Source organism: Gymnoscopelus braueri (genome assembly GCF_963280865.1).
Source record: "Gymnoscopelus braueri genome assembly, chromosome: 12".
NCBI classification, from domain to species: Eukaryota; Metazoa; Chordata; class Actinopteri; order Myctophiformes; family Myctophidae; genus Gymnoscopelus; species Gymnoscopelus braueri.
Genome location: NC_137614.1, coordinates 11,079,247 through 11,103,902, shown reverse-complemented (window position 1 = coordinate 11,103,902; position 24,656 = coordinate 11,079,247). Strand labels below are relative to the sequence as shown.

General features: G+C 40.0%; 1 protein-coding gene across 4 annotated transcripts in view; it reads right to left on the bottom strand.

Moving 5' to 3' along the window:
- Positions 1-5,952: 5,952 nt before the first annotated feature.
- tead3a (TEA domain family member 3 a) overlaps positions 5,953-24,656 on the bottom strand; it is a 36,802-nt gene continuing 18,098 nt past the window's right edge. Inside the window, exons 3-14 of one of the 4 annotated variants that reach the window (XR_013934205.1) lie at positions 22,813-22,877; positions 21,811-21,873; positions 20,742-20,804; positions 18,141-18,248; positions 17,579-17,622; positions 17,424-17,485; positions 14,038-14,171; positions 12,982-13,152; positions 12,222-12,362; positions 10,895-11,047; positions 7,710-9,760; positions 5,953-7,655 (exon numbers count right to left, since the gene is read on the bottom strand). Coding sequence is in view for 3 of the 4 variants with exons in the window: in XM_080445080.1 (XP_080301206.1) it covers positions 9,647-9,760; positions 10,895-11,047; positions 12,222-12,362; positions 12,982-13,152; positions 14,038-14,171; positions 17,424-17,485; positions 17,579-17,622; positions 18,141-18,248; positions 20,742-20,804; positions 21,811-21,873; positions 22,813-22,877 (1,118 nt within the window). In the remaining variant the exon portion in view is untranslated. Of the gene's footprint in view, positions 9,761-10,894; positions 11,048-12,221; positions 12,363-12,981; positions 13,153-14,037; positions 14,172-17,423; positions 17,486-17,578; positions 17,623-18,140; positions 18,249-18,722; positions 18,735-20,741; positions 20,805-21,810; positions 21,874-21,988; positions 22,052-22,812; positions 22,878-24,656 lie in introns of all 4 variants that reach the window. The other 3 variants (XM_080445081.1, XM_080445080.1, XM_080445082.1) reach the window with 3 other exon arrangements.

Here is a 24,656-nt window from a genome sequence, read left to right as displayed (position 1 = left end):
GTTCCCACTGCTGCTGCTGCCGTGGACTGACTCCACCCTCTATGGCTCCACCCTTTAGCACCGCGGGGCGCGGTCCTAAAGGGTGGAGTCATAGAGGGTGGAGTCATAGAGGGTGGGACAGTGTCAGTGTGGGGCAGCCACAGCTGACAGCTCATATCATATGCATAGGCGTTGACTGACTGACATGGGAGAGTGATGGAAGAACTTGGAAGTTGGCTACAGGCTACACGAGAGTTTTTACTCAAGTAGAGTATAGAAATAAATGCCACAATGTAGAGATAGCCTAGGCCCTAGTCTGTAAAAGTCCTGCATTTTACTTGAGTAAAGGTATACAAGTATTGGCATCAAAATATAGGCTACTAGCTACTCATTATGATGAAGAATGTCGACAGTGACAGCTCACAAATGTGCCTTGTGAGTTTGTACTGTTTGGCTATTTTCCAATTCCTATTCCCATGTATGTGTCTTGTAATAATAATCTAAATCTGCAAAGTGACTAGTAACTTAAGTTTTCAAATAATACTTTGCTAGTGGAGTAAATAGTATAATATATGCCTCTGAAATAGTGTAATAGTAGAGTATAAAATATTTACAAAATGGAAATAGGCTTCTCAAGTAAAGTAAAAGTACTTGAGTAATGTACTTAGTTACTTTCCAGCACTACAGATGGATGACAGTGACAGAGCATCAGGAGGGTCACACCTACACCTGTACTAATGTACACAGAGGACTGGGGCATTAAAAAAAAAAGGCAAAACGATTATGTTCTGTTTAAGTGCACATTCCACAGTGATTAGCATAATCTAGATCTGATTCTCCTCCCTTTGAAGAAGTGCCAGCCATTTATTAACCTTTTACCTATATCTTCTGCATGTGGTTCCCTGGCAGCATGTACTGTGGACACTAGAGACTGTCACGGGCTCACACCCACAGCAATACATAATTTACACTGTTGGGCATGCGATCCTTCCTTGAACTCTCTGGGAAAGGATCTGAAACTAACAGCAGAATCTGCAATTCAAAGTGCTTAAGCAGAATATAAAGATCAAGTGAAACACAACAACAATAAAAGAGGTAAGATCAGGTAAAAAGTAAATAGAATAAAAATTGGAAAAGATTCAATCAATTAAAAGCAAGGTCATAAACATTTGTTTTTGTACCTGCCTATTAAAACAGTCAACTGAGGTTGCCTGTCTAACTCAGAGAGATATACGAGTTCAATGGCACAAAACATTTCTCTGCAGTGTTTTTATGAGCCTATGGGGTGCCAGGCAAGGCATAAATTACTTAGATTTGTGTCAGACTGAAGTTTTGAGGAACATCTGTACAAGATTAATGGGAGCATTTGTCATTTGTTGCACAGGTGTTTGGGGAACGATTTGAATGATGGCAGCTCTATAATGCTGCTATCTTGACCAAGAGATGCTGTATCTCAGTGGGGGCCTTCCTGGATAAATAAAAAATAAGGAGATTAAGACAGGGTGGAAAGGATCATAGGACTGAACTAGTGAGAGGGAAATAACAGAGAGCGATGGAAGAAGGAATAGTGAGGATAAATAGCCGATTATATGAGTTTTTTGCTACAACTGGATTGGTTTGGCTGGAGTTTCTTCAGAAGAGAGATTCCTATCACACACCCTTTACTATAGCGTGTGCCAAGTAAAAAAAAGGGGGGGAAAGTGTGCATGTCTGGGTGTGATTTACATAATGGATGTTTGATTTTGTTTGTGTGTGTGAGATACAGTGTACAAAGCAGTGAGTATACAGATACACTTTGCCACTCTTAGAACACTGCTATCATGAGACCTACCAGGTCTTATCTGGGTGACAGTGAAACATTTGCTTAAACCACTGATAGTGTCAATCCACGTCAGGACAAAGCATGTCCAGAATGCTGAAGAGCTTACTGTCAAAAAGGAGGAAAGGACAAAGGTGCACAGAGCGAGTGAGGATAACGTTGATGTATTGTTTTGAAGTGCAGATGAGCTTAAAGATATGAGTTGCGAGAAAGCTGTCTTTGTACTGTATGACGCAGACCGCTTATGTATGCATAGGTTTTTGTTTGTTCCACATGAGTTTTTGTGTGTGTGTGGGGGGGGGGGGGGGGGTCTTTCTTTTTAGTTGTCTGCGTGTCTATTCTGTTTATTTTCACTGTGTGTTTTTATTTCATAGTTGCATGTTATTTGCATTTGTGAATTTAATAAAACAAAGTTAGAACAAAAAAATGTATACATTCTGAAAACACCTTTTTGTTTACCATTCACTTTTAACCTAATCTTGAAATTTCACTTTCAAAAAAACTTTTGGTCATTTTATCGTTTACTCAGGCTTGTGTGAGCCCCCCAGACCGTTTTTAAGTTGCTTGATTTAGTATTTAGATATTTGATAATCATTTTATCAGACACGCCCCCTTCCTATACAAACCCATTATAACTTCAAACTCCATTTTTAACCTGTTAGATTCATCAAAAACACCCGTCCTTGGTTCTGCTGACTCACCCTAACCTCCTAACACGTGAGGGGGCCGTGTTTTTTCGAGAACCTTTTTCATTTATTTTATTCAATTTTTTTAACGTACTTAATTTTTTTCATTTTCCAAAATTATTATTTTTTTTAAATGAAAAAAGTTATCGAAAAAACACGGCCCCCTCACGTATTAGGAGGGCAGGGTGAGTCAGCAGAACCAAGGACGGGTGTTTTTGACGAATCTAACATGTTAAAAATGGAGTTTGAAGTTATAATGGGTTTGTATAGGAAGGGGGTGTGTCTGATAAAATGAATATCAAATATCTAAATAATGAATCAAGCAACTTAAAAACGGTCTGGGGGGCTCACAAAAGCCTGAGTAGACGATAAAATGACCAAAAGTTTTTTTGAAAGTGAAAAATCCCTTTAAGCACTTTTGTATTGCAATCTTACAGAAAAGACACTATATATATTGAGTTTGATTTGACCTGTTCCACTATCCCATTGGGCCAAACCCTCAACTCTTGTGTGTCATTCAGTGATTGTATACGTTTAAAAAGATATACAACCCACGAGGTACATCACCCCACCTCCTACAGTATGTGTTCATAGTCATACTGTGCATTATATGATGTTGGCCAACTTGCATTGCACTATAGGTTTTGAGTGTGTGTGTACGCTTCTTGTAAGCGCATCATTGTTTTCAGCTTTGTCAGCAGTGTGAGGGCTGTATTACACACGGTTGAATGACATCCTGACTGACATATTTACCAAGCTAAAGATGCCAACTCTCTGGATTTGATTGAAAGCACTAAAGCGAGTGATTAATTTTAAATGCAGGTTCTTCACTGCCTCAAGAAAGTCGCATTCAAGGCACATTAGCCAAGTTTCAGTCTCAAGGGCCCTTTTCTATCATTCTATATGAATATGAGCTTCTACATATAATTACATCTACATATACTTTTGGCATTTAGCAGACATACAGAGCGACTTACAAAGTGCATGAACCCTACTCAACATATTATTGGTAAATTGTCAGCGTGAGAGAGTGCAAAGAAAACAACAGTGCTACAAAGTAGGATAGGATGAAACAAAGAGAACAAGTATAGAGTATAAGTAGTAGTAACACTAATAGCAGGGTAACAATACAATATAATATAAAAGACAATGTATGGATGACTTAAAATCCGACTGGCCTTTTGCACCTGGGTTGGACGGGTGTGCATAGTGTATAGGCCACCAGTAGGTAGAAATAGTTATATAAACAATAAGAACAGTATATACAAATTGACTTAAGACCTAGGGACTGACCTTGCTGTCTGCACTTGGACTGAACACATATGAATGAATAATGTCACATAATATCACATATTATATCACAGATGGGCGTACAGTAGTTATGTGTGTACAGAGTATATCAACAGTACTACGGTGGACAATAAAAAGTAATGAAAAAGAAGAGGTTGAGGGGATCCTATATAAGCGAGTAGAGTCATGCAGAGTAGTGTCAAGTTGAGCCGGTTCTATGCAGTGGAAAAGTGTGGGAAGGGGTGTAGGACTGTATGTCCTGAAGGTTAGTTGCCATCATGCCCTTGATTGCCTTGTAGGTCATCATTTGAATTGGGTGCATGCAGGCAGAGGCAGCAACTGGAAGCATTGGGTGCATTGGAGCACAGATGACTATACCGGACTACTCCCAGGTTCTCGGCAGTTGGAACAGGAGCCACCAGTACAGGGTGTTGTCGATGGAAAGTGAAACATCCTGGCAGGGTGCAGGACCTACCAGGGAAGAAGAGAAGCTCAGTCTTGTCTGCATTAAGTTTGAGATGGTGGGAAGACATCACTGAGATGTCAGCTGAGCTAGACATGCAGTCATGCACTCTTCAACCTGTATGGCAGAGGGAGGGAAGGAGAACACAGATCAAACATTAACCTGCTCGGCTGTAGAGTTAGTCATAATAAATTCAGCTGATTTGAGTCATTATAGACCAGTTCTCTTTTAACCTGAGGGAAAAAAATTACTGGAGGGAAAGTTTTCTTTTATGTTTGACACGCCCTGTGAACGTTAACAAGGTGAGCCTCGTCACTGTACCTACTATTGTTGCCATAAATGTAAAACGTCTATAAACAAGCATGACATGTGTGTGTGTGCGTACACTATCATACCTCATACTGTAGATACACTCCTGCCTTCTTATGCTCTGCCTCTGATAATAGCCAGTCCATATAAAATATATTTTTAGGTTTTAAAGCTTAAATGGAGGTCATTTCCCACACATGTATGTGTGAGTGAACTACACTAAGAGTCACAGTAATTATGCCATGCTTAGAAAAAATACATATTGTAGATCTGAATATGTACAGTACATTTACAATAATTCACTGCAATAATAAAAAAATATTATGTATATATATATATATGTCCAAGCATCGATGCACTGCCAAATATTTAACATAAAAAGGTTTGGATTCCTCAGTCCAAACCATTAAGTAAAATATAAGGTTTGGACGTAGGGTGTGGTAAACCCTTGTTACGATATCAACTCATTGTAAGGGTGTGGCTGGTAACCCCTTGTTATACGATATCGACATACATCCTGAACAACATTATGTCTGTCTGAGGTACACACAGTGACCCTGATAATACTGATAAGGCCTTTGTCGTAGATAAGTGTTAACCTTTGACCTACAGTGTCTTTCCTGATATTCCAGCATGAATGAAGCCATTGTGTTACATCGTTGTCGGGCGGAAACCTTGTGCGTCCAACACCGTTTTAACATGGTGAAAATAGCCGATCTACAAGATCACATGCGACGCGTTGTGAGCTTGTAGATCGGCCATTTTCACTACTTTTGTGCGACACTCCCAGTTGAAACATTGAGATACGATTTCTGCCCTAGGGCAACGATGTGGAACTTCTGTGCAGTTGCAGGAAGTAGGAGACCACATAATATTATAATGACATACTACTATAATAACTACTTGGCAACAATGCTAATGGCTTCTAAACTAATCTGTAAAGGGATAACCGAGTGTTTGGTGTACATTAAGCCTGATCTATGCTTTGTTGATACTTGTGTCACAAAAAAGAAATTCAGTGTTGATACATCAGCACTCATCGTTCTAGTTGAAAACGGGAAAGAAAAAGTGACACGTCACACGACACTGTTGCCAAAGTAAGCCGGGTTCAAGTGAGAGAGACCATCATAAAGCCACTGTGAGTGAAAGTGGGTGTCTGCCTTGCAAACACTCTTTTCCACTCACAATAATGTCCCTATCCATAACTGAAGTGGGACAGTGCCATCTAGCAAGCCAACTGAGAACTGCACAACATAAGGCATACCGTTGCCACGTACTAAGTACATAAGCAGTGCATGCATGCAGCATGGTACATGATGGATCCTTTACTTACAGGTTATGGAGGGTCACTGTACGACTACTGTACGTGGGTGGAGAATACCATCTAAAAGTTCAAGAGATTCTGCAGGCACAGTGTGATTTTATTTGTACGTTCTACAGTGTAAATATACAGTTTTCACTTGCAGACTTGACCAGAGGAGTGATTAGGCATCGTCAACCACAGTAGGCACAAGCCACCCAATACAGTAGATGGCCATTTGATGTCAGTTTTGCACAACAGTCTTTTAAATCAGGCTTTTAAAATGTTCTGATGAGGCACATTTTTTTTACCTTTGGTTGACTATGCACTACATTTTTACAAAATGAGAAGATCTTATTAAAAAATAAAAACAAAATACAACAGCACCCCATTACTGTAGCTCTTACTTACATAATGAACAACCACAAGTTAGTCAAATCATTGTCAACTTCCCCACATGGTTGTAGATAAAGATGAGTGCCAGCCTGAGGAAAAACAAGAATTCTGCTAAAAACCGGAAACTGTGGCGATAGCCACAATTACAGCAAATCATATATGATAACCATTGCATTAAACAAACAATGAAGGAAAAACAAATTGGCAGCTCTACAATTACTTAGTGTTTTGTCAGGCAAAGTCTACCCCTGTGCATTTTATGTGGTAACCTTTAGTGTGGGTATGTACCTTGATGTTGTGTATACATGGAAAAAAAAAGAAAGGAGAAAAAAAGAAAATCCACATCATTTATGAGTTTTGGTGTATAACACCACTCACTGTGCTGGTAAAATACAAAAAAAAAGAAAAAAGGAGAAAAAAAAGAATTCACCTATACAAAATGAGTATTTACCTTGGTTTGGCTTATATAAACAGTACCATTAAGAGTGTAGTGTACATATATCCTATACATCAGTGCTCCTGAAGTTAAGGCCTTATGAACCAAAACACGTTCTTATTATCCCCAACCCAATGTGGAGGTAGAAATACTGCAGCAAAGCCCATATACACTCTTAAGCTGAAAACAAAAAACAAAACAAAATAAAACAATAGAATAGATATAATCAGTGAACAGCCCAAGTCATTTTTTTCATTCGGGTTTTTGGCGCCACCAAACTGTGAAAAATACAAATGATAACATGCATACTGATAATGAATTGGGGGGGAAAATGAGAACACTTTGGGGGGGCGAATATTAAGTCGGAATCCGTTGCGTTTACATTGATAAAAATGTTTTACATTAGCATGAGCTTTGACCTTAATCTCTCTCCCTCCACAATAAGTACAGCAGAGTACCATGAACAGCTCAGTGTAAATGCAGCCACTTACTATGGGTTCACTCAAATATACATGGATAGGACTTTAACAATTCAATACGTAGTGTATTACATTTCTGCTTGTGTGCATGATGCTGGTCACTTGTTGCTTAGGTTTTTGATTAAATCCGAGACAAGCGTCCATCCCGAAGCAGTGACCTAAGATACACTGTAGTGTAATAGTGTAGCGTTTCCTACACATTACAGAATGTGTACATACTGTAGTGTAAGTGTAGTGTTTCCTACATCAGTGATTCTCAACCTTTTTAATTCAAAGGACCCCTATTTGATATGCACTATAGGCCACGGGACCCCCCCTCATTTAATATGATTATTTCTGGGAACCCAATCTACACGGTAAAAATCACTAGTGTTAATTTAACTCTGAGAGTGTACAAATAGAACCGAATGGAGCATTGGCTCCATTTGTAAAGAGTTACAGATGGTCTGTTAAGGGTCCATTTGGTTCCTAACTATCAATCATTTAGTTGGGGACCCCCTGGAACCCCTTCAAGGATCCCTGGGGGTCCCCAGATTCCACGTTGAGAACCACTGTCCTACGTTATATAATACGCACTGTAGTGGAACAACATTGTAGTAACATTAACACTGACCGGACACTAGCTTAGCCTCTCAAACCAGATCTCTGACACTAGTTATAAAATCCATATGGCTTCCAATTAAATAGGGCTGGGCAAATAAATGCATCCGACCAAATTCCTTGATATCAATATTGTGACGATGATATAAATTTTCTTTTTAAAACATTCCAAAAATATTTTCCAAAACCTGCGAAAACAGCAGATCTCTACAAGCACACAACGCGTCTCATTGCGACACGTTGTTGGGAGCATGGAGTGTGTATATATACCCGAGAACAGAACAGCAACTATGCAAAGTGTCACTAAAAAAATATATATAATGCTGTATTTTGAAATCCCCTATAAATGTTATCGTCGCTGTCGGGTGGAAAGCTCATATGTCCAAAACTGTTACTTTTCAGGATTCAAATAAAAAAATTGCAGATAGTAGCAGATCGACAAGCTCAAAACGCGTCGCTACGCGCCGCATTTTGAGCCTGTGGATGTGCTGCTTTTGATGCTTTTGTGTGACGCTGTAGTATGATCGAGTAGGACGTTAATTTGCGAAAGAACAAAACAAAAGTTAGAATATGGAGATAGGTTTCTGCCTGACAGCAACGCTATTCTGTATTTTTAAATCCCCACCCCCCCATCAGGGCCACAGCAGGTGTCAACCTCAAGTGCAATATATACACCTTCCGACATCCGAACTTTTCTTCGGAGAGGGAGGTGATATAAACTACACATTGATCTCATTCCGAGCTTCTGAAAGGTGGTCTCAGAACTTTTCCTCAGAACCTGTGCACCTCCAAATGTCCTGAATCTCCTAACTATAGTTCGGAAAGCCCGTCTTAACCGGAAGATTTTCCCATGTCGGAAGGAGCATGTATTGGCCTTTACTGGAAGACCGACGAGATTCGGCAATATATCAGGATTGCGAATTTGCGACCAAGTGCTCCAGTTTTAATTAAAATGAGTCAACCCATACCTACTTTGCCATGCTGTCAGTACCCAACCCCGCCCCAATCAATTGCTCCTGTGCTTGTAGATCTGTTATTTCCGCCATGTTTGACACAATTTTAAAGTATAAAATAAGGCACAAGTGATTAAAACCAGAGAAAAGAGAACACTTATGCCATATCACAATATTACGATACCACCAAATTCCCAGACGATATCTGGTCTCATATAACTAGATATATCATATTGCTCAGCCCTACTAATTAGTGCACTATTGTGTTGCAGCTTTATCCATTCAGTCATACATTCACAAGAAGTATTGTGTATATCTGAATAAGAACACAATCCTATTTTTGCAACCACTTATGGCCCTATAAAATTTGTTGTCCGACAAATTGCAAAAATAGATCATCTACAAGCTCACAATGCGTAACAATGCGTTGTGAGCCAGGATAATGTGGCTTAATTATGTCCAATAAAATCAATTTAGTTGCCTGTGACAATTGTGTGATGTTTCATCAAAGTAATCGGTCAGTGACTCGAACAACAAAAAACACATTAAAACATTCCGTCAGGCAGTGATGTTCGAGGCCCCAATTGTCGCCAATATGTCGATTGGATTTTATAAGTAATCTTCTGTAGTCAGATCAGAGAGAAAACTACCACAAAATGAAATCACGATTTTCAACAATAATAAAAACCAAAAAACTTGATCAATATAATAACCACACCTCGTTAATCTCTTCCCAGTACGGGAAAGTTGTGTGATCTTTAAAAAAAAAGCACTCTGTGGCAATGTTTATGCACTGCAGCATGAGTCTCGGCCTGCTGTGACAGGTGTATTAGAATGGGAGTCCGCGTGTCCGACAGATCGAAATAGTGTTTGTGTGTGGTGGGAAAAGTCTATAGAGAGTCTCTGCATGTCTATGAAGCAGTGGGGGGCAGTGTGCTAGTCCTTAACTAGCCGGTAAACATGGTACTGGGCTCCGTGTTCGCTGGTGGACACCTCGAACACAAAGGCAATGCACAGCAGAGTCTCCTGGGTTTCTCTGTTTGACACCACCTGGTGGACAAGAGGAGAACAAAAGACAAGGGAATTGCAGAGGGCCTTGATACAACCACAATTCAATTAGACACAACTTAATAGAAATGTTTACACACACACACACACACACACACACACACACACACACCCCCTCCCCCCCCCCCCCGTGGGGACATCATTCTCATTAGTGAGAGCCAATTACATGAAAATATGTTGGAAATGGGTGAAGTAGTCCTTTAAGTGTAAATAATATGTAAACTTAACCACAACTAACCCTAATCTCAAAATCCTTAAAACTAAAAAAGGCCTAATTGTTTTTACTTAGTTGTTTTACATTTTACCACACATAGTGAACAACATGTCGTATGCGATCTCTCCCCATGAATTGCCATCTGGTTGTGTTATTGTCCCTCAGTGAGGAACAACCTTTTTTCAAAACTGTCCATGGTACGTGGCTGGCAGATTTGCGGAAATAAATATAATAAAATAAATAAATAAAAACAATATAAAGCATGAGTCACACACACGTATGTTTGCATTGGTGTCTCTGCAGTGATGTTTGGCTTTTTTTGAAAATCTTGGGAGGTGCAAGAACTGCCGAAACAAACTTTTGACAGGCACTGCGTTTGGTGAGTTGTATAGTGAGCCTCTATACTATAGATGAGTCTTGGCCTGGATAATATGTGATATGTATTATATTATTATTATCATCATCATCATCATCATCATCTGTGTGGTGGTGTACTGATATGTATTTGGAGTAAGAGGATAAGTAAGAGGTACTGAATTGTTATCCATTATGCATTTACTGTAAATATACAGAAAGGAGTTTATTGTAATTGGTATTTGAAGCCATAATAGCTGAACTATAGCCGAATCCGAGTCTTGTAATCCTGTATGGGATGGGCCACGTGTGTGGCATTACACCAAAAGCATAAATAATTCATTTTAACCCCCACTCAAAAAACCTTTCTGAACCATGAGAAAAACTTTGCCTTCATGTCAGAGGGATTATATTATTACCAGAGCTCAAAGAAATGTCCTCCAGGTCATGTGCGGATTTTGGGTCCCCACAAGAATAAAAACCAAAACATATAAACCAAAACACACACACACACACACACACACACACACACGCGCCGGTATAGTTACTTGTAGGATGGTGAAGTTCTCCAGTACACTGTTCATCATGTACTTCTCTGGCAGGTGTTTCAGTTTGTGGATGAAGTTGATCATGTATTCACACATGGGTGAGCGGTGGATGCGGAACATACACTTCCCTCCTTCCACGCGCGCATATTCCGTCTGAATCAGACAATGACATACCGTATTAAAACACATGCATACTGACATCATGACAGCTAAACAGAATATGGTGCCATATTGTGAGAGGTCACAGATAAAGACAGGGATAAGGATATCATCTGCAGGTTAACATCTGCAATATGATAGTAAAAAAATCAGGCCCACATTGCATGCACGGCAGTAATCAGCCTGTCTGGTGTATTGTAAAGGTGTTTGTGTCTGTTAAAAAATACATTGAAAATAAAGAAGCAGATTTTCATTTTTGGTGGGAATGATCAGTAAGCTGCTGATAACCAATACGTTTCTATTCGGGGAGGGGGGGGGGGCTGGCAAGGGCTGGTACAAGTGTAAGCCATTAAAACCACAAGAGTTGTCACTTACATCAGATTTAAAAAATGGGAGATCCGGGCACTCGCGTTAAAAGAGGGAGCAGCCTTTATTTAATATACCAACATGTTTCGACCACAAGCTTCATCAGGGCCAAATGGTAACTTACACCTACCAATAACACTTCAAATAGATTTGCATATTGTTGCACACCTAACAATAACACTTCAAATAGATTTGCATATTGTTGCTGTCGAGTGGAAACCTTGCATGTCCCAAAAAAATTAAGCATTTAAAATAGTCAAACTAGCTCTACAAGCTCGCTAGGCGTTGTGAGCTTGTAGATCTGCTATTTTCACTACTTTTTGTGCAACACTCTTTTATGATGAACTGAAGTAGGGCATTAATTTACTAAATAACATAAGTTAAATTATGGAGATGAGGTTTCTGCCAACAACAATATATGTTTAGAAAATAAAAAAGAATGAGGCCAGGACAGACACTGCAGGACTTCTATTTTCCATTAACAGGATTGTGTGAATTTTGTTTTAAAATTACTTTTGTAAATTTATAAAGACCTGGTCCCCTTTTATTGAATTCACCGCTTCTCTATCTTTTTCTACAACTACTGGAAGTGACTGTATTTTAACTGAAGTAAGTGTTTTGATACTGTGTCATAAGAATGACATGGGCACACACAAATAGCCTCATTACAATAGTTTTGCAATTGCTTCACAATCAACATCAAATCAAACCGTCAAGTGTATCGTCACATACAGTACCTCTAATCCAACCATATCCCTTTAAAATAATATTTAAACGTTAATTCAAGAGGTTTTCCTCTTACCTCGACCTTCTCCACCACCTGTTTGCCAAAGGAGCAGACCTTGGTGGAGACACTGATGGTGATGTTCTCCATTCCGCTGTACTGACTGCTCACACCGTAGAACACGCCAGGACCCTCCTCTATGTCACCACTCAGGTCCGCCTGCAACGCCAAACAAAGACAGTGTGCCGTTAGAAATGGCAAGGGAGTTAGAAAGAAGATTGCAAGTGCAACAAGGCGCATTGATCGCGATAAGTAAAAAGAAAGTAGTCTCAGCACCTACACTTTATTTTGGACGCGCACACCGTCTTTTTCTAATTTGACACTGATCTGGGCCAGGGTGAGGGACAATACTAGTTGGCATACTATATATCCTGACGTTGATCCTTGACAGTCCTTTACAAGTGATTATCATTTTAGAATGATGTGAAAATAATCTTAAACTGAGCTAATCCATTTTGGATGCAATGGCAAAATTATAACTTCTTAAGGAGCATGCCTTAAGGCCCATTATTTCAAATACCCAAATTGTAATAAAATGTCGGTCAGATAATCAAATCTTGACCGAGATTTGGCGACAGGTGCGTTGGTGGAGCATAGAGTAAACGGAGACTTTAAAAAAAAAACACCCACGCACTGTCTAAACTTGCTCAATAAAAGAAACTGGTTTATTTGATTGGCAGCAACGTTTCGGTTCAAAACCTTCTTCAGGCATCAAATGCCAAAATTGTGACATAAATGTGATAGATAGGGCCCAGCCCTATGTGTTGTGGGCACTTACCCAGAATTTGACGAGGAAGAAAGCGTTGTGCGGCCCCTTTTCATAGAGCTCCTTCAAGCCTCCTTTCTTCTCGGGGAACTTGTCGTAGATCTGCCTCACATCTACCGACTCCAACACGGGGTCGCTGTAGCCTGGGCTCGACTGGCTGATGTGCACGAACAGATGTTTATACTGCAAGAGGGAAAGGGGAGAAGGTTAAGAAGCGGTGGAGGAGATCGGGGTGGGGTATTTGCATTAAGGGGATTGGTGGAATAAGGGGATGTGTCATTTTCTTCAGTGGTTCTCTAACATTTTCATGTCAAGGACCCTCAGATTGATGAAGTATTTGGCCGCAGTCTAGACCCTCCATTTGAAAATATTTTGTGCCAGGGAAAAAAAATATGAAAATAAAATTAAGCGAGATTTGTCAAGAATTAAAAAAAAATAACCTACCTAGATCAGCAGTTTTCAAAAAGCAATAAATTTAAACGGGGCTTAAAGGGCAAGACCACTTTGGTAGAGGTTTGGGTTGTGTAGTTACCTTGCCATGATGTAACTCCAAAGGTGGACAGACAATCAAAAATATTTGCTCAATTGATTAGAAATTGATAATTCTAAATACGCTCCTCATTGACTTACATTGTACAGTGAAACAGCTCTCAAAGTCACTCTTTTAGCACGTATACAATGTATAAAACAGAACATCACCAAACCCAGTACTGTTTGTTTTCTGAATAAAAATGTCAACTTCCTGTTGATTTCGCTATTTTTATGAGGAAGAAAACCCGGACTGGATCTGCGGATCCGGATCATCAAATAGTAAAATCAACAGGAAGTTGACATTTTTATATAAAGACAAACAGTACTGGGTCACAGGAACTTTGTTTGTTTACGTGCTAAAAGAGTGACTTTGAGAGCTGTACAATGTAAGTCAATGAGGAGAATATTTTGAATTATCAATGTCTAATCAATGGAGCAATAATTTTTTTTTTCACTTTGATAACCAGTAATTTACTTCATTCCAAAACAATGTGTTTGCGTGCGTGCGTGCGTGCGTGCGTGTGCATGCATGTGTACCGTTTCTGAGTCTCTCTGGGTCTCCATAAAAGCAGAGTACTCCAATAACCGTAACTTCTCCGAGGCAATTGTTCTGTCTTGCCACACAGGAGCCGCTATGGCTGGAGGGCGAGCGGTTGGCAAGGGCTCGTAACCTGTAAACCATTAAGACCACAAGAGCTGTTAGATCAGGGAGCAGCCTTTATTTAATACACCACATGTTAATAAATCGGACATATTTCAACCACAAGCGGGTGGCTTGTGGTCGAAATGGTAAATGGTAACTTACACCTAACAATAACACTTCAAATAGATTTGCATATTGTTGCTGTCGAGTGGAAACCTTGCATGTCCAAAAAACATTCCTTTTTTATTATTTAAAAAACGGTTTAAAATAGTGAAAATAACTGATCTACAAGCTCGCTAGGCGTTATGAGCTTGTAGATCTGCTATTTTCACTACTTTTTGTGCGACACTCTTTTATGATGAAGTAGGGCATTCATTTACTAAATAACAATATAGGTTTAGAAAATAAAAAAGAATGAGGCCAGGACAGACACTGCAGGACTTTTATTTTCCATTAAAGGGATTGTGTGAATTCCTTTTTAACTCTATAACTGCCAAAGACGTTTATAAACGTCTTTGAGAAATTAGCTGTTGCCTGCCAAAGACGTTTAAAAACGTCCTGAAAAAAAAAAAAAAAATTATTTAGTATTGACACCTTTTCGATATTCCAAACGAATAAGGAGATAACAATTTCCAAAGATTTGCTGCTCCATCCACTTCAATGTTAAAATTGAAACGGACAAACAATTCACAATGTTTTTTGGTTTGAAACTACTGGTTTTGAGCTATTTTCAAACATCAAACAACACATGACAACAAGGTCAAATTGACCTCGTTGACATTTGTGAAACCACACCTGAATCTCATCTGTGATTAGAAATTTTCTGGGGATCAATCATACTTGAGAAAAATATTTTGTGGCTATGCGAAAAGGTACCAAAATCGGTCAAAACCCTGGCAGAGGCTACAGACTGTTCTGAAAAAACTCTGGCAGGGTAAGAGTTAAAATTACTTTTGTAAACCTTGTGTTTTTATTTATTATCTTCTTTGCATATTTTTTTAAGCCAAATTTCCCTTGACTATAATATCCAAGAACTGACACCTGTATTAATGCATTAAGACCAGGAACGCATCTGTGTCATTTTAAGATTTCTTTGGCTATTCAAAAATAGCAGATATACAAGCTCATAACGTGGCACTCATGAGCTTGTAGATCTGCAATCTTTAGATTTTTTTTGCAAATCTTTGAAAATAAATACATATTATATATATATATATATATATATATATATATACATATATATATATACACATACATACATATACACATACATACACACACACACACACGTTTTAAAGCGATTTTCTTTTACTCTGATGGTCTGATCTGATGGTCCCTGGAACAACATATTTTGAGATGGGGGTCCGCGGCCAAATACATTGTAGATCAGCATATTGCGCGGCACTCGGCGCCGTGCTATGAGCTTGTAGATCTATTTTTGAATAGCCAAAGAAATCTAAAATGACACAGATGCGTTCCCGGATTGAATGGGTTACGTTATTTGATGGGTATTACGTCATTCAGCAGAAGCACGCAAAGTAAATGTATCTTGGCATTGCACAAAAGTATCTAAACAACAATATCAGTTTATTTTTTCCATCTGTCGGGTGGAAATATGTCCAAAACTGTTACTTTTCAGGATTCAAATTCAAAAATAGCAAAAACAGTAGATCTACAAACTCAAAAAACAAGTTTCGAGCTTGCGGAACTGCTACTTTTGATGTTTGTGTGTGCCGCTGTAGTATGATCAAGTGAAAAAAAAAAAAAAGTTACAATATTGAGATAAGAGGTTTCTGCCCGACAGCAACAATATAATTATATGGAAATGACTTCAAATGAGAAGGTGGCCCAGAATGGAACTGCACAGTGAGGACAATAGGCCAATATTATACTGAAAGCAGCTCCCTCTACTGGTGAATATTGCAAATGTCTAGCAGTCCAAACGAGATATATTTTACAACTCTGGAAGCCTTTCCATTGTAAAAGTTGAAACTAAATAAATACGTATTTGTTTATAGGGAGTTTAGGCGAGTCCACCAGGTTTGACCACTTCCACATCACAAAACTGCTCAACTTTGGATTATTGAATGTTGGGGGACAGGGCAGATTTAAATGTTCAAACACCTTTTCCTAATATAACATTTATAATACATATTTGTTGTTTATAGGGATTTATAACACATTTTTCACATTATTTGAAAATCCAGCTTGACAGCTCTGTCGGGTGGAAAAAAACTGTTACTTTTCAGGATTCAAATTCAAAAGTATCAAAAGTAGCAGATCTACAAGCTCAAAACGTGTCGCTTCGCGCTGCATTTCAAGCTTGTAGATCTGCTACCTTTGATGCGTTTGTGTGACGCTCTAGTATGATCAAGTAGGGCATTCATTTACGAGAAAAAAAAAGTAATTGTCCCCCAGGGGTCTATACTAAACCCTGTATTTTTTCACCTCTATACCAAAATCTCTTTGCCAAAAAGATCTGTTTTGCCAAATGTTTGCCCCCTAGAACAGGGACGCTAAGGTTCAACAAGTGGTAAAGCACAGAGTGAGTTGTTATTGTGTAGAAAGGACTGACATGTTCTAAACTCTTTTACAAGGTGCGTCTGTCAGTGGGTCCCAATGGATTGCACTTGGCAGCTGCACCAAGCAGCTGTTTAGACATGAAGCCCAGCATTGAAAGAAGTGGCACCACCAACTGGCACGAAGGAGGAAAACAACCAGGACAGTTGGCTCCACTTTGAGACACAGCTTTGTTCTCTAGAAAACAGTGGTTCCCAAACTGGGGGTCAGAACTCCCAGGGGGGGGGGGGGTCCCCAAATTATTTTGGGGGGGTCCCCAGTTGCTTCATGTGCAACATTGTTTTCTCACTCAACAGTAAGCAAACCAATATACAGTACAAGTGTATACAGTGTATTCTAAAGTTACAATTTAAGGACTTTTAAGACCTTTTTCATAAAAAATATTGTCAAATATTACGTAAGAAAGAAGCAAACATTGTGAAAATAGCCGATTAACAAGCTCACAACGCCTCGAGGCGTTGTGAGCTTGTAGATCGGCTATTTTAACAATATTTACCCAAGTCAAACTAAATGTAATGCCTTCAAATACCAAGTGCTTGTCAGGGTGAGGGGTCCCCAGTTCAAATATGATTATTTTGGGGGGGGTCGCAGCCTGAAAAGTTTGGGAACCCTTGGTCTAAAACAAGTCAATTTAACTCTCACACACCAGTGATGTTGACAGTTAACAGCTCATTATTCATGCTCATCATACCATACTTACTGATGGGCGGGGGGATAGGGGGTGGTAGTGTACTGTAGGGGGGCTGTGCAAACGGCTTGATGCTGCAAAAAGAACACAATAGAGGTTTAGAAACCAGAAGAATTATAATAAAACCAAGAATAAAACCATGTTTATCTCCTCCTCCTGGCACTTACTCCTGAGAATGTCCAGGCTGTCCTGGGATAGGGCCGGGCCAAAACTAAAATGAAGGAAAAGGACAGACATTTGAAGAATTAAAAAAGCATTATTGACACAGTGAAAAGAACACCGTAGGTGTGCATGGATAGGATTTATGAAAAATGTATCTCAAATCCCAATCTGTGAATTGTGAAACGGCATGAAAGGAGCCCCCACACACACACACTAGCGCCGTGTTTCATAAACATTTAGCACATTCTCAAACGTTCTGATGTTGTGGTAGCCATACGGCCAACCAGTAGAAGTAATTGCAGATTGAGACTTTAACCTTTGCGTTTATGAAATGTCCGAGAAGATCATTAGGGTTTTCTTGAAGATTGAACGTATTTTATTGCTAGTTTGACCACTTCAAATAATTTCGTCTTTAATTCAACCCCGAAAATAGCCGCAGATAAGCCTATTTTTGGTGGGTGACGCGCTTAAGACACGCTGACTTCCATGGAATCCAAATGACTGAGAGATCAGTCGCGGCGAATGAGAACTTTGATCCATGCGATCCATTATGATTCATGTCCTCACCCTGACTGGTGGAGGAAAGACCGGGGTTTTCATCACGCTGGCAGAGACGATCTGTGCTGAGGAGAGGTTCGCGACGGTCTGCAACGCCTTGTCTTTGGACGCCTGGTCCTGAGAGAGAGAAACGAAGGCAACACGGAAGAAAATATAGCTCGCCATAATCATGCTTCACAGTGAGAAATGTTCCATGACATACCAAAAAGCTAATTAACAAACAGCCAGTCAGTCAAGCCAGCCAACTTGCATCATTTTCACAAGGTGCAATAAGGTTTGGAGAACGAGGGGGACTGAAGATACACGAGAGAGCAGGGGTGAAAGCAGGACAGAATGCATAGCGCTGACATGAGGGGGGAGGGGAGGGGAGGGGGGGGGGGCATACAGTACAGCAGGAGGCACCTCCAAGACCAAGCTAGCAGGCCAGCGTTAAGCGTAAGCTAGCCATCACCAGTACCATACGGCTTCTCTAATGACGCTATATTAATAGCAGAGGGGTTGGGACGGTAGACTAAAGAAGCAACACATTCTGCCAAACCGCTACGAGCGCAGAGCCTGAAGCAAAAGGACGGTAATCAAACCGAAACTTACCAAGTTCATGGCCTAAGACAAGGAAGACACACAATCATTAATGGATTTCACAACATTGGGAGAAGAATCAAGTGGATCACATTGTTAAGCAGAGCTAATAGGGAAGAAAAACTGTACCCTTACATAATATCAAAGCCCTTCGAGGTCCTTTGAAAACATATTAGCTGCCCTCACTGGCACAACACTTATCCACTTAAACCCTAAATACCCAGAGGGTCTATGGTAGGCGTCCCTCTTTTTGCTCATACAGTTCCCATTCTCGTCCCCCACGCCCATTCGCGGCCCGACACACATTTCACATTTCACACACACACACACACACACACACACACTTAACAAAAAAACTTAACGTTGCTGTCTCAGTTTGTTGAAGAGAGACACATTTTCATGCTGAATTATAGAGTTTCAGCTGATAAAGTAACTACATGTAACTAAAGACATTGCACAGTCATACAGTATCTGTGAAAGGACCACAACAAGCCATTGGCTTTATTGCGTTTTAAGCAGAATACAATTATATACATTGGAATATATTGTGCACATAGCTCTGGTCCATAGTGTTAGGAGGAAATTCATCAGTCTTAAAAGCTAAGCATAGTTAATTTGTCTCTGTACATGCCTGAATGCAGGGACTGCTATACATTACTGTGATGACAAAGACGACTATGTTTAAAATATGTATTGTATTTATATGTGGACTGAATATGATGTAATTCAGACAATGTATTATATACATTGGCAAAGCAGCAGTGGTGTATTGCGGGACTGTTGGGGCCCCGAGTAGGCGCGGGCAGAGAACGGGAACTATATGAGCAAAAAGAGGGACGCCTATGGTAGACCTATGTCCGTTTTCCCTCTACACCAAATATCTCCACCTAAAATAGCAGATCTACAGGCTCTGTACAGCCCTGTAGATCTACCATTTTCGTGAAAATGTTTGCCCAAGATTAGGGACAATAGTGTTCATGTGATTAACACATTGATTCAACCGATACGGTCATTGTGGATTATTCCCCATTTAATCTGTAACAGGGAGTAATATCTGTCTTCCCAAAACACTAAGAAGGTGATACAGCAGGTTATGTACTAAAACTGAAATATGGAAGCTTGTACCAGCAAACTTCTTCAAATATCGTCTCTGTCGGGGGGAAACCTCATATGTCCAAAACTGTTACCTTTCAGGATTCAAATTAAAAAATGGCAAAAGTAGAAGATCTACAAGCTCAGCCTTGCAGATCCCTACGAAAAAAAAACACAATGTGTTAGAGATATGGAGATAAGAGGTTTCTTTCCGACAGCAACGATATGTATCCATTAGGTTATTCAAGTAGGAGAAGAAAAAAAAGAAAAGGAAAAAGAAAACACTTATTGGCATGAAATCATCTTAGAGAGAACGTGGATCACAATGCCAGAAGAAACCTAGAAGTTCCTGAGACAGAGAAGATAGGGGGGTAGGGGGGTAGGGGGGAGAGGGGGGGTAGGGGGGACATGTCCTAGAGCCAGAACAAAAAGAACAGGAATGTTTGTAAAGACAGACAGAGATAGGCTTTCTGTGTGTGGCGGTGTATGAGGGACACTGCAAAATCAATCTTTCACGTGCGTGTGCGTGCGTGTGTGTAAATAAATGCATGCATTCCTACGCATGCTCACAGCCATTCTTACAGTATTCTAGATTAGTTTACAACCAGCTTGCTACTGAACCCCCATGCGATCTGAATGCTACCACCCTGCTGAAATCTAGTGACATATTAACGTAGCAAACATGCAAGGACGGCAAAATAAATTATAAAGAAAAAAATCCACTCCAGCAGTTATGTCAGCCAACAACAACAACAACACACAAACACACAAGCGCCAAGCACTGCTGCAAGCATGGAGGCAACGAAAGCGACCCGGGGAGCAGCCAGGGACCCTTCAAAGAACTCAAACACGAAAAGGCCTTTGAGTCTGGTTAGTTTAATGGAAGCCATGTCAAGCCTGAACGAGCCCCGCCTTGCTTCCACCTCGCTCCCAACCTACCAGGTGTTGTTTAACCCAGTGGTTCTCAAAGTGGTCCTCGAGGGGCTTCCATTGGGGCCCCAGCTAAATGATCGATAAGTTGGGATTAGGAAACAAATGGACTCGCATCTCAGTGAGTGTACAAACGTGTAGGGCTGTCACGATTATGACATTTTACTTTGTCGATTAATTGTCGCTCAAATAATTGCAACTAACAATTTAATTGGGTTTATGTCGCCGATCATTAGAACATTATGAATAAGAATTACATTTCCGTTTGGCTTTTAGACTTCGTGAACAAAAGGTGCGCAGGGCAGATAAGACAAATAACTTATATCATTTTTTTTAACATGAATAGTGCAACTAGCCACGTTTTGAGCTTGTAGATCTATTTTTTAAAATGATTGAAAATATATGAACATTTTTCAACATAAAAAAATTATTGCGATTAGGCGATTATGTAATAATTGTGACAGGCCTACAAACGTGAGTGTAAATAAATATCATCAATACACTCTGAGTTACTGGGGGTCGTTGAAATAAAATAAAAAGTTTGAGAACCACTGGCTTAGCAGAACTCTTTCCATCTCGCTACCACCTGTGTGGTTTAGCAAGCAGAACTCTTTCTTCTAATTACTGGCAATTTACAGTTTCACACGTGACTCCAAGCCCCAACAAAACACATCTACGGAGGCTAGGGCTGGGCAATACAGTCTATCAATATTATATCGATAATGAGACTAGATATCATCTGGGATTTGGGATATTGAAATAACGTGCTATGGCAGGAGTGTTGTGTTTTACTGGTCACTTATGCCCCATTTAATTTTTTCAGAATTTTTCAAAAATAGCCGATCTACAAGCTCAAATGCGTAGATCGTAAATATTTGATAAATAACAAATAATAACACCACAATACGCTATTATCGTTACAATATTGATCACAAGTTATTTGTCGACAAATACTGTGATATTTGAATTTGTCCATATAGTCCAGCCCTAATTTGGGCAAAAATAACCAAAATAAAAATTCAAAAAAAGAGCAGAGCGTAATAGCAGCAAGCAGGGCAGCGTCAGTGAGCATGTGTACCTTGAGCTTAGACTGAATCTCACGAGACTTTCTCCTGGCCAAGACCTGCAGGTGACTAGAGACCTGAAGATAGACAGCAGGAAAGGGAAGAGTGCAGGAAAAGACAGGGAGAGGAGAGGGAAAGAGAAGGATGTGACCACGGGGGAAGAGAGAGAGTGTCATTTGGTTGTGCACCCACCTTGATGCCCGCCTGGTATTCCCTCACCCTCTTGCGCGCCAAAACCTGAATGTGACTAGACACCTGGAGGTGGGGAACACGGTTACCCACAGAACAACAGATAATATATTATGCTGTATACATTCACAATGAAAAAAGATCTACTTCCACAGCTGAATTTATATCGTTGCTGTCGGGCAGAAACCACCCATATCCATACTTTAACTTTTACGTAAATTAATGACCTACTTGACAACGTCACACAAAAGGTATCAAAAGTAGCAGATCCACAAGCTCAAAACGTGGTGCTTGTTGGTCTGCTTCTTTTGCTATTTTTTGACATGACACTTTTTTTCCACCCAACAGAGACAATATGATATCTTGAAATAGGCGTGTTGATATAACTAATCAATGTAATCAATTGCCCCAGAAATTATTGATTATATCAAAATAATACATTTTCGGAAATGCAGAAGATAATAGAGCAACATGTTCACTATGTGTCACATCGTGACGTGCTGCGAGATTGTAGAATGGCTATTTTAGCTTTTTATGTGAGACACCGTTGTACAATGGAAGATTAAAATAGGGCGTAAGTGGTTGATCAGACTTTTGGTTTGAGTATAAAAATCAATTAGAATAAATTAGTCGATTCGTTGATATAGATGATTTTGAATTTAAGATAATAAGACGACAGTTGCAGCCCTAATATATATTTACACAAGCACAGCTCCACTTATTATAGAGAAACCCCCACATTTATAAGAGCCATGTTTATGCAGTTTATAAGAGCACGGTGTGCAAAAAAAAATCTTGAACTAAATAAATGCTTGTTTAGTCCATACCTGTTTGCGTGTGCGTGTCTTCCCCGTACGTAGCTTGATGTAGCGAGCTATCAGCTCATTGCGACCTAGGACAGAACAGAGAGGACTGTCAGGAGGGTGCACTTCCAGAAAACGACCACAAGGAGGGGCTAGTTGAACACAAGCAGAGGTGGGACATTGTGCTTTTTGCCATCTCAGCAACTTGGCTGCAAGCTCCCTTTGTGTGCATGTGTGTCTGTCTGTCTGTCTCGGTGTGTGTGTGTGTGTGTCTGTGTGTGTACTTGTATTCATATTCTTGTGAGAATTTGAGAAATGGACATTGTGAGAAATGTTTTTCCTGGTCCTCACAAGAGAAATTAGTTTTATGGTTAAAACGATTTTTAGAGTTAGTTTTAGACTTTTAGAGTTAGGTTTAGGGGTTAGATTTGGAGTTATGCCTGATTTATGCCTAGTAGCGCGGCAGTGGCGTGCACCAAAAATAGACGATGTGCAAGTTCACAACAAGACGCAGAGCGATGTACTGTGTCCTTGTAGATTGGCTATTTTCGGGTTTAGGGTTACAAGTGGCACAAATGGCATTAATAAAATCCCTGTCCTAAAATGATGGATGTCCATTGTCTTCACAAGTATACTGTAGTACTACAAACGTGTGTGTGTGTGGTGTGTGTGTGTGTGTGTGTGTGTGTGTGTGTGTGTGTGTGTGTGTGTGTGTGTGTGTGTGTGTGTGTGTGTGTGTGTGTGTTTGTAATCTGCAGGAAGTAGAAGAGTTGTTATTTTGTAAGAGAAATGTGATAACAGAAGCCCTTTTATATGAGAATACAGAGCAGCATAAGAGACTGGTGGTGATTGCATAAGAAGCCCTGACAGAGAGGCGAGCCGGTTGAACAGGTCAGTGGAAGGTGCACCAGATAAAGAATACATGTGAAAGACTATATGCCTCTTAATGCACACTTAACCACTGTATTGTTTGAAATGTGCTTACTTGCATTCAGGTGGCGAAATTATTAATTGGATCATCTCGACTTATGGTCTATAAATTAATCACACATTTGTCAAATAATAGGCAGATTAATTGACTAATAGAATAACCGTTGGCTGCAACCCCACCAAATTTTTATGTTTAATATTTGTTTTCTGTGTTGAGTAATTGTACTGATCCCATAACGACACAATCAATTAAGGCACTTTCAAAACAGTTTGAGAGTTGGATGACAAACAAGAAGTTGTTAATTCCTGAAAAGTCTTGCTGGGTGAGACTCGGTTTTCATATGACATCATGGGCAGACCTCGTTACCCACCGTCTATTTAGTGTGTGAGAGAGAGAGGGGGGGAGGGGGTTCTAATCATGCATCACCTGTTGCCACAGTGAGTACTATTTTAAAAACAGCAAAAAATTGCCGATCTACAAGCTCACAAAACATTGTCATCGGAGCTGACAACTCTAACTCAATCAGCGTGAGATTCACAGAAATGGCGGTTTTCACGCCACACATTCCATTTCTCACGCTGTCAATTCATCTCAAACGGAAAACTGCGTCACCTCATACACCACTTGAGACATCATCCACTTCTGCCGGTATTTGAGAAATTATTGTTTCTGAAGTAGCCCTACCCTGACGCTGAACTAAAAAGCAGCTGAAGCAATCATGAAAAAAGTATTTCATGAACAAAAATGCCGCACACTGCTCTTGCTCAGCAGCATCAGCTCAAGACACTCTTGATGAAGGTCCAGAGGGGCCGAAACGTCTGTCAATTTGAATACAAACAGCTGCTGCTGAGCAAGTGCAGTATGTGAGATTTTTGTTCATGAAATACTTTTTTCATGATTGCTTCAGTTGTCACTGTCCAACGCACCTGCATCTGAA